Genomic DNA, 11,868 nt, shown 5'->3' on the forward strand with positions numbered 1-11,868 from the left:
ATTACAACACATGCCTCCATCTCACCATATATTTTACGAAAAAAGAAATTCAATAAATACATCTTTTATCTAGGATCCAAAAGAGTCCCAATAGGCATAACTGTATTAATCACACTCCAATACTTTTCAAACTTAGTTATCATACTAGTAGCCATTATTTCAATTATCTCATTTTCACAATTTTTTCACTCCATCAAAGCCAACTTAATCACACAAATCTTGGGAAAATAAAGATTTGATGTAGGATAAGTTGTTCCAGAAAACAATTCAGTCGCATAAAAAAACACCATCAATCTTTGAAAAATCTCCGCCATATCCCAATCCTTCTCACTAGGCAAAGATTTATATTGACTCTCACGCAATGACAATCTTTCAAATACATCTCTATACATAATTGCAACTTCAAGCATCAAAAATGTTGAATTCCACCTAGTTTTACAATCAAGACAAAGATTTTTTGTGTAGGGTATTTTAAGTTGTGCTCATGTTTCCTTAAATTTTTCTTCTCTTTTAGGTGTTGCATTTTAGTCAAAGTATTCTCAATCATAACGTCATTAGTACTGCAATTATCAATAGTCAAAGTGGATACCTTCCTATCAAGATTCCAATCCATCAAACAATCCACAAGAACCTCTGAAAGTACCTCAGCCGTGTGGGGAGCCGACACATATATAAACCTGTAATGATAATTTAGTACAATTATAAACAAGACAGCTTTGCAATTGTACACAAAAACATATCCCAATTATATAAACAAGACAGCTTTGCAATTATATAAACATTTGGAAGAACCTATAATGATAATATTCTTGAGGTTGAGATTGATGAGCCTCTTGTGTAGTTTGAATATTAGTGCCTATAGGTTCTTCCGATGGAGTACTCTTCTCAAGAGTATTACTCAATGCATCCGAAGAAGACATTCTATAAATCATGAAATATATACACAATTAAATACACATACATTATCAGTAGAATTGTTTGACTCAATTACTCACTAACTTAAGAGTCTTATATACACAATTAAATACCAATACATTATCAGTAAATAACAATTAAACTATTATGATAAATCTATTTTAGCAGCCACACATTACATTGGCAAGGAACCTAATACATTATCAGTAAATAGAGCACACAGGAAAATGAGATTTGATTACAATGTTAATGTGATGATCATAGTGTTATGCATGATAATAAATAAATTAATCAAACTAAAAAATAATAAAAAAATATAGAGGGACAACTTCACAAACAAATTTATAAATTAGTGCAGTACTATCCTGTCATGAACTATTTCTTGGCACTACAAAATATTCCAATAAGAGCAACGGTACAAATTACAATCCAGGCTTTTGCAAATGGAATTCTATGCAAAAAATTAATCATTAATTGTTAAAATCCATTATTAACCAATAAAATACATAAGCAAATAGTAACTCAGCAGATGAGACAACGAATATATTTGTATGTTTGATTTAATCAAAATATATATATAAAATCAAAGTTGTAAAATGAAAAGGACTGTAACACAACAATACCTAATTAGCAGCCACAATTTCTTAAGATAAAGGTACTCATACTTTCATGTATCAGCCTCTTGATTATGCAACGAACATATGAATTAGTTAACCTAATCAGAAATTCAGAAATTCATTAACCTAATCATAAATTCACAAATTCAAAACTCAGAAATCCAGAAATTCAAAACACAGAAATTCAGATTAATTGGAATCTCATTAATTCAGAACACAGAAATTCGTTACCCTAATTCAGAAATCTAAATTCAGAAAAGGGAATGGAAGACCAGCGAAGACCAGGGCTAACTTACCTGAACCTGACGGAGAAAAGGGGGAGGAAGACCAACGAAGGCCAACAATGCGAAAAGGAGAAGATGACGACCCGCGACAATTCTGTCGCGACCAGGAGAAGAGGACGACGTTGCCGAGTCTGCTGCGACCAGGAGAAGAAGACGACGTTGTCGGAGCCCGCGACGGTAAGCTCGACTGCCTTGACACCTTCAGTGAGCAAACCAAGCCACTCAAGGGGTCTTGGGTGGGAAGCGGCGCTGAGGGACCAGAGGGTGGAAGGCGGCGGGTGACGGTCGGCGGTCGATGGTCAGCGGGAAGGAGCCAGGAGGGGCTGAGGGTTTGAGGAGGAGTGGAGAGTCTCAGTTCAGTTCTTGCTCTCTATCTCTCTGAAGTAAGGGAAATGGGGAATCAGGAATGTGACGGCTAGGGTTAGGACATTACTCATTAATATGGTTCACATATATATATATATATATATATAGTATTTTTGTCTTTTCACACAAACGGGGAATTAACGGGTCCCACGGGATGGGGACCTCTACCTCTGCCCCCGCCCCGTTTATTATACGGGGCCCCCTCTCCCGTTTATTATACGGGGCCCCCTCTCCCGTTCCCGCGGGTAAAATTTGCTCCCCATACCTGCTTCCCGACGGATAAATCTCCACGAGTACCCGTCCGCTGGGGATTTTTGCCATGCCTAGTTGGGATAGGATCAACAAACCAAAGGTCTCTCGCGGGGGGGGGGGGGGAGGCTAGGATTGAGACATGCTAAGGATGTTATCACTCCTTTATGATGAAATTAGGATGGGGTCTTATTTCAAATAAATACTCTATTTGGTGTATCGAAGATGGATCTCAAATTAAATTTTGGGAGCACAATTGGATGCCTAATTTGAGCAGCTTGCAACAACACACCACTCAGGTAATTTCTCTTGGTGAGTTAGAATCATCTCTAATGGACTCCCTTAATGTTTCAGGGGGCATGGGATGAAGATAAGCTAAAGGAATGGCTTCCGGAGTCAATGACTACAAGGATCATGGCCATGGCACCCCATCTCCGTGAAAAGAAGTGGATTGCATTGCCTGGGCAAACACTCATGACGGGTGTTTTAGTATGAAATCAGCCTACAAGTCTATCACTGAGGTTTAGTCTCTTCCAGATCGAGTTTTCAAACTTATCTGGAATCGGAAAGGTCCAGAACGTATCCGCACCTTTCTTTGGTTGGTTGCTTACCAAGCAATCCTAACGAATGCAGAGAGAGCAAGAAGACATTTAACTAACACAGCTGATTGTCCAAGATGCAACAATGCCAAAGAAACTTTACATGTATTGAGAGATTGCCCCTTCACCAAGGATGTTTGGTATCGGCTTCAAAGACAAAGAGGACTTCATGATTTCTTCAACCTAAATATTAGGGATTGGATTTGCAGCAACATTTCAGAGAAGGATGAGTGGTCTTGCTTGTTTGGAGTAGCCATCTCAACTCTTTGGTTCTCTTGTAATAAGTTAATTTTCGAAAGAAAGCATACTCAGCCAGCCGCTGTCTCCCTGTCAATAAAAGCTAGAAGTGAAGAGATCATAAATTTTGAGACTAAATGGTCTCACCACAAGAAACAGCAGGTGAGATCAGAGCGTCTAAGTCGGTGGAACTCCCTTCCGGAACATTACCTCAAACTAAACATTGATGGGTCTTTGTATGCCCACAATAGCAATGCTGCTTGTGGAGGTGTGTTTAGAGACCATCTAGACAGATTTGTGATGGGTTTCTCTTGCAATATTGGAAATTGCTCTATAACTCATGCTGACTTATGATGAGTTATGGACTGTTATTAAAGGACTTCAAATTGCAAATGCAAATGGGTTTCAAAAAATGCCCAAAGTCTTCAAAGTGTGGTGTGGAATCATACTCTTCGTAAAGAAAATATGGTAGCAGATTTATTTGCTAAGAAAGGACAAGAACTTCTGTTGGTTTACATATATTTGATGTCTCCCTGAGTTATGCTTTATTTTTGGATTGTTCTAGTTAAAAGTACCTAGTTAATTTGTGTTTCTTGTTTTGAAACTTTGTCCTATCTTTCCACCCAAAAAAAAAAGATAAAGTGACAAGATTCAAGTACAAAATACAATCAATGTCCACTGATTTTGCCTCCAAAATCCAAATGCAGTACTAATATTTGAGAACGCAACATTTGTATGATATATATATATATCGCTCAAGCATGTTGAACCGTTTTCTTATTATCAATTTTTTTATTATTTATATAATAATTTTTTTAGTAATTATCTATTAATATAAATGTTAAATTAACAATTTTATTTATTATATTTTAATACGTTTATTTTAATAATATTTTTTAAATTATCTAAATCTTTATATTATTTAACATTGTCAAGGCCAAAGAAATTAAAAAATAAAATTAATATTTTTTTAAAAATAATTATCATCAAAATTATAAATATATATAAAAATTTAGAATACATTAAAATAGAATCATAATAAAAATAATTCAAGCATTAAATTAACAGTATAAATTTATTAAATGAATAATTATCAATTATAATATATTATATTATAGATATATGTAACATATTATATTAGAAATAATTCAAGATTCACTAAACATGAATTAAAGGTTTTCAAAAATGATCATTTATACCTACTAATAATATTATTATCATCAAATGGACCAATTCTACTACCATTATGAGTATTTGAATATTTAAAAAGTAATATATTATATATTGACATGAGATTAATGTATTTTAAATTTCTAAAAAATCAAGTAAACTTTTATATAAATCATAGCTACTAAAAATACATTAGAATAAAAGTATAATAATAATAATCAAAAAATATAGATGTAACCAAAAAAAATATTACTTATAGTTTACAATATTGTAGGAGTAATCTATAATATTTCACTACAAAAAAAAGAGTTTAAAATGGCATTGATATTACGGCAGTTTTAAAGAACCGCCGTAATACCCGATTATTATGGCATGTTTGGTTACTGCCATAATTAACTTTGGGTTTGGTGGCAGTTCTGGTGATTATGGCGGTTTTGAACCGCCGTTTTCACACTTATATAAAAGAAAAGACTACAACCCTAGCTAGCTCATTAAACGAAACATTACGGCGCTCTCAATCTCGCTTCTCTCTCTCCTTCGTCTCCTCCGACAACGCCGTTCTTCCCTCTCGGCTTCTCCTCTCTCCGCCGGTTACGATTTCGCTAGGTACTTTTTTCTCTCAAGTTAAACTGAGTTACTGATTTGTTTCTCTGTAGCTCCCTCTCAAGTTCTTTAGAGAAGGCGAAACCGAAATTGAAATTACTGATTTCTTCATTTTTGCTCGGGTTATGGTTTCAGAATTGTTTTTGTTGCTGATTTTTGGGGGTTTTTGTTTCTCTGCAGCTCCGCGATCGGGTCTTGTGTTGAAGCATTCGATTGACGTTGGTGCGGGGGTGATTGACACCGATCGGGTCTTATGTTCAACCAGTCTCAGATCTCAGATCTTGGATCTTGGATCTTCCTTCCTTGCATCTGCCATCGACACTGCTTGCAAAGCCGGCGAGGTTGTTTTCGTAACCTTACCCCCTCCTCTCTCTCTCTCTCTCCCCGATCTCAGATCTAGTGCCAATGTTGATTTGCGAGGGGTCATAAGTTCAGATCTCTCCACAACTTGGCGAGGTTGTTCTGAACTGGTTATGTTGATTAAAGACCACTTCTTATCTTAACTGATTTTGTTATGTTGATTCAAATATCTAGTGTTCTGACTTGTTTAAATTTGTATTTGTATCCGTTTTTTATTTAGACAAGTTTGGGTTTGTTAAATTATCTTATTTTGTTAAATTTGTTTGCTTTGACTGAATTTTACTGGTTCAGACAAGTCAACTACTCTTTTTTCTTTGATTCGTTACTTTTTTTTTCTTTGATGTATGATAATTTAACTATATCCAGCAACATATATGTTGAATTAGAATTATTTTTCTAGCTTATTTTTCAATGAACTTGATATATAAGTTGCTTAATCATTATCTGGATGAGATGCCTAGTTTCTTCTCCTAATGTTATGCCTAGTTTCTATATTATTATATAATTTATTATTGTTGTCTGTATATGTGGCAGTAGCATTTGATTTGAGTAATTGGAATTGTTTTTGATGCAGCATTGAGGAAGCACAAGCTTCTCATGTTTATAGCTACAAGCATTGTTTTAAAGGATTTGCAGCCAAGCTCACTGATGAACAAGCTTATCATATTTCAAGTATGCTATTGAGATTTTCCTTCTATTTGATTTGCAAATCATCTGTATCACAGTTAGTTATGAATGTACCAAATCTTTAGTTTGATAGATATTATAGAATAGATGAAGTAAAATAATACTTTTTTCCTTTGATCCATTTAGACCAAGATTAGTAGTAGTGTCTAATGTAATAGCTTTTATATTGTGTTTAGATTTGAGCAGAAATGCCATAAGTGGTTTATGTGTTCCCCAATTCCAAGAGAAAGCTGCATACAACTCATTCATGGGACTTCATGGGGCTTCTTGATGACCAAACCATGGAGACTCTTGGCTACTCCATAAGGAACCAAGAAAATATCATAATTGGTTTCATTGATACTGGTAAAGTAACCAACAAGTGTTACTATTTTTAGTAAAAGTGTCATAGTAGACAGTAATTCTTGTTGCATTAAATTTCTTGACCCCCTACATGCTCAGAATAATAATAAATTTGAGACCTTTTTTCCTTAGAAGTACCATATAGGCATTAATTCTTTGGTTCAGAAGAACTTCAACTTCCAGTTCCAGTTTTAGTACACAACTTCCATATTAGCCTTTCATTTATTACTTTTGTGTCAGAAACTCTGCCCCCCTTTATATTTCTCCTTCTAGCAGTAGAATCTTAAGGAAGCTATAATTAATGACAGTGGAACATAATTAAGGTAGTGACATTCTTTCTAATGAAGAGGGTAATCACACATTCACAATTACTCTTAAGGTTTATCAAACACACTACAAGATATCTTAAGGAGCTTGCTTTGTTGAAGACCATAATTACTTGGATTTTGCTAATAGAATCACCTACTATTATTCACATAGGAATTTGGCCTGAATCCCCAAGTTTCATTGACACTGACATGCCTCCAGTGCCACCTGGATGGAAGGGAAAATGTCAACCAGGAGAAGCATTCAATTCCTCAATGCTGCATCAAAAACAATTCCAATGACTCAAATCAAATGCTATTGCCACAGATACAGACAACAATAACAAAAAAAAAGTATTCTTATATGAATTGGCTATTTACTTTGGCTTCATGATTGATGAGAAGCTGCTTGTTTCGTTATAGTTTCAAACTTTGAGCTTATATATTCTTGGTCAGAATCTATATTTGTGTTTTGTGCATCTATTTATAGCTATAAGTTCCGACGTTTGCAACCGAGTGATAGTTGATTTCTCACCCTGTTTCTCACCTGATTCATGCAGGTTTATTTGTTTATCAGCTTAATGAGTTTGAAAACAATTTATTGGAAGATTCATCTAAGAGGTATGAATTTAACTTTGGATTTTAAATCCACCAAAAATTGGTTATAGTTATATAATAAGATTTAAGATTGCTATTACATTTAATCCAACATGCACACTAACAATAGAGCCTTCCAATGGTCTATCTTCATGCACTGTTCTTTTCTGTTATATACCTTTCATGTAAAATGTACTAATACCTTTCATGTAACATGCCAAGATTCCTTACATATGTTTTAAAAACAAAGAAAAAGAAAAAAAAAAAGGAAAAATGTACTAATACCTTTAATCAAATTTATGCAGTTTCTAGCTCTAAATTTTATATGAAGTTTTGTTGAACGTAATGTTTCAGTTCAAAGTGTGACACCTATGTTACTTAGTCAACAGATCCATTGATTTTAAGCTTTCTTGTTTGTTTCTGATATGCACCTAATTTTACTACTTTGAGTCAATGTAAGGCTGAGAACAAAAGTAATAATAATAATAATAATAATAATAATAATAATAATAATAATAATAATAATAATAACTGAAACTTGTGGATGATAATAGCCGGTTATTATGCTGCCAAATAATAAATTTCTCTGATTAGAATAATAAAAATAATACATTGGAGTATTTATAATTTGGATCTCTCTAATCCTTTAGTTTGCTTTGGTTCCTCAATATACTTTTCTGAGTCTAGTATCTATATGTCATGACTTCCATGCTTCAGGAATCAGGAGCACGTTTATTTACTCACTGACCCTTATTGCGTTTTTATTTTTTACTTTTTATAGTTTTATTTTCTGGATTTTGAGATTTTATGAGAAAAAAATAATAAAAAGTAAAAACAATTGCTATTAAGTTACTTGTTTGTTTGATTTTAAATGATTTAAAATATTTATAATTTATCATTTAATTTTTTTATTTTATAAAAAAGCCATTTTTATTGAATAAGATTCTTCAGAACCCTTTGTATTTGGTAGCAAAGATTAATATATACTTATATCCTTTATTAAATGAAGCAGTAATAAGAATTTTAGAGGAAATTTAATTGTCGGTTGAATACTCATTTAGTCTTGAGATTATGGAGATAGGTAGCAAATAATTTGTTATCAAACTAAATGTAAATATGATTTTTATAAGCCCAATTTCCTTTCAAATAGATGCTTACTAGTTAGATGTTCATCTTTTTCCTTTGAACCACTAAATGAGGTCAAAACAGGAATTCCATTTTTTTATTCCCCAAATTCTACTTTGCACCTTTATGGAGGAGCTGCTTTTGAAAGAGTCATATATGAATTTCGATGTGCTGCCTATTCCATTGAATGCCCTCCAGTGTCAAGGGAGAAGGTACTTCATATACCTTTTAGAATTTAGATAACTGATTTGGAAACATATCATCTTTCCTTTTTTTTCTTCCTCAATTTGAGATTCTTTTGATATGCTTTCAACAGGTTGCGAATATATTACTTGCCCATGCTGGCCGAGGCGGTGCAAGAGGAATAACAGAAGCTGCAGCAAAAATTGCTCGTTTTGCTGCTAGATCATGGCTTGCTCCTCTTTTTGATACTGTTTGTGACAGACTTGGTTTTGTTTTAGGAAACTTATTTGATTTGGCTCTAGAAAGAAACCGCAGTAATGACTCAGAGTGTAAGTGATTCTTCTTGCTGAAAATTTGTCACTATTTCATTTGGTTGTGTATTTACCACTAGAATGTTATGAAATAAATCCTATGACAGAATTGCAAATGATCATTATGTGAAATTGTTTTATCTTTTACTATATGTTTAATACATCTGATTAGAGAAGCTGAGTGGTGGTTATTTTCATTGCAGATGGGAGTAAAACAGCTAACATGGACGACTGTGTTGGTTTTCATGCTGCATTAAGGTGTGCATACAGCCGCTTCATAAAGGATCTTTCAAAACAATGCAAACAACTAATTAGGCACCACCTTGATTCAGTTACCAGTCCATTTCTCCAACTAGATGTTCTATTAGTATTTTTAGATGTATAGATGTTATATATGAATTAGTTTGAAAGGATTGAAAATAGAAATTGAATTCTATGATACCCTTAGCTAGTTATTGGCAAGCTGGTTCCTTGAAATTATTAGAAGCAGTTTATATTATATATGATGAAGAAAAGAAGGTTGATGTCCACTTTATATATGTTGCATTATCTACTTATGTTGCTGTCCAACATACAACATGAATTTTATTTATTTTATTCTTTAGCGCTCATTTACTCATTTATTTATACTCATTTTATGACTATGCCTTTTGGTTATTACGAGATTTTTAAGTGAGTTTCAAAAATATCACTTTAAATTGGTAGATTTAATCTTATTTTAAAAAGCATAAAATTGTCATCATAATTAGGTAGAAACGGCGGTTAGAAACCCCTATTTTAAATGAAAACGATGCTATTATACGCTGGTAGAAATGGTAGTTAAAAACTGCCATTTTAAACACAAAAGATGCCATTATAACCTGGTAAAAATGGCAGTTATAATGGTAAAAACGGCGATTTTCAACCGCCATTTTAAGCAGAATTGATGCCACAACATCCTGGTAAAAACGGCGGCTGTTCAAAAACCGCCATTTTATCCGGAAATAATGGCGGTTACAAACCGCCATTTTACCCCTTAAAAAACCGCCGTATTATCCACAGGTTATTACGGCGGTTTTCAGAAAACCGCCGTAATAACCAGAATGGCGCCCAGAATAATGGCGTTTCTTGGAGGTGCCAGTTTTGGTCATAATGGCGGTTCTAACCGCCGTAATTCCCCAAAATAACCACCGTTTTAACCCTTTTTTTTGTAGTGTTTGTTTTTCTTTTACAATTAATTAAGATAGAATTCTTAAGACAAAATATTAATGGTCAACAATGTGTCCATCTCTATTTATGATATTTTTAAATGAGATTACTATATTGGTGTGAAGTTACATTAAAGTGGTATAAATATGAAGTTACTTTAATAATGTGAATATGAGATTGTGAGAAACAACGGATAAAAGTTACGTCAAAATATAATAAATGTGAAATTATTTTAATAACAACAAGAGTTTTTTAAAACTGAAGAACTAATATTAAGTGAAGGAGTTAATTAAAAAAAATATTATAAAAAAAATTTAAAAACTAAAACTCATATTTTACCATTATATATTATTAGAGATGATATAGATATATATACATCTCACAAAGTGGCTCTTATTTAATCAGTCAACAAAAAATGGCTCTTGTTCTTTACTGCATGTTTTCTTTGCGGCAAACATACCTTATTATGTCATTATACTTTGGCCTATTCTAATACCTTTGTGGTTGTTGCTCTACCCTTCTCTGTCTTTCAGGTGACCTCTCAACTATCTCTCCATTCACAAATAATTAAGTTGCACTAATTTAATTAGCAATTATTAACTTATGCATATCATTAATTTAATTATTCTGTTAGTTCTATAGTTTTATCAAATTTGTAATTAAATTTTTTATATTTTTGTATTAGATTTTTATATAACTTTTAATTTTATAATTAAATCTTTTTTAGTATAAAAAATATTAGGATTAATTGAACATTTTTTTGTAAATTGAAGGTATTCATAATTAAAAATTTAATTATTAGATCTTTGATTGCATGTATTTTGAGAGAAATATTCTATTAATTTTTAATGTTTTTGACATGAAAAAATCTAATTATAAAATTAAAATAGTATAAAGACCTAATTAAAAAAAATATAGAAACCTAATTAAAAATTTAGTAAAAATATAAAACTAATAGAATAATTAAATCTATAAAAAATATAAAACCTTGATAACAAAGAACAATAAGAGAGGCAAATGTTAAGAAAATTTTACAATTGCAAAATTTTAAAGTGGATTTTTTTACCGTTGATTGGAGATATCCAACACAGATTAAAAAAGCAATTACCAACATTTGCATATAAATGAAGGACATTGCAAAATTTGAAATTAATGCATAAACATATAAGACAAACAACGATAATATTTTAGATTGTTGATTTGGGTGAATTTTATGGAAATAAATTAGTTGAAGAAAGTTAAGAGGAGAGATTAAGGATAAATAAATTTATAAGAAAAATATTTTTATTAATGATAAATAAATAATATAAGAACTAAAAATAAGAAATAAAAGTGAAAAATAAGTATTGAGACCTTTACTAATATCATAAGAGGATGAATGAGCTCTTTTAAAGTGAACAAAGATTAATTAAATTTACTATCACACTCGAGTGCTAATTTTATGAATCTTTTTGTTTAAAGTTGATGAACAAAATAAAATACAATGAGAAGAAATAGGAAAAAGAAAAGGATGGATATGAGCTTTCTAGTATCAGAAAAAAATCTTCTAAGAGAAGTGGGTTGAGGTGTTTTTATAGTCTCAAACCATTTTGATGAGGAAGTATATTGTCCAATAATTACAATATCACATTCAGCTTACCTTCTTTTATTCCAAGACTTGTTACTAACTAAGGTTGTTGGTAAAAAGTGTTTTTGGATATTTTCATCATTTTAAGTCTCTTTAACTAAAA

General features: G+C 32.2%; 1 protein-coding gene across 1 annotated transcript; it reads left to right on the forward strand.

Annotated features, from left to right (window-relative positions):
- The first annotated feature begins 4,862 nt into the window (after nt 1–4,862).
- Nucleotides 4,863–9,480, forward strand: LOC107623498 (uncharacterized). The gene is made up of 6 exons (XM_021112896.2): nt 4,863–5,043; nt 5,221–5,381; nt 7,295–7,355; nt 8,541–8,668; nt 8,773–8,968; nt 9,154–9,480. Exons 1-6 carry the CDS (start codon nt 4,863–4,865, stop codon nt 9,333–9,335), a joined length of 909 nt encoding a protein of 302 aa, XP_020968555.1. The 3' UTR covers nt 9,336–9,480.
- The last annotated feature ends 2,388 nt before the right edge of the window (nt 9,481–11,868 follow it).

The sequence above is a fragment of the Arachis ipaensis genome, chromosome B10, assembly GCF_059453495.1.
Source record: "Arachis ipaensis isolate K30076 ecotype BB chromosome B10, ASM5945349v1, whole genome shotgun sequence".
Lineage (NCBI taxonomy): Eukaryota > Viridiplantae > Streptophyta > Magnoliopsida > Fabales > Fabaceae > Arachis > Arachis ipaensis.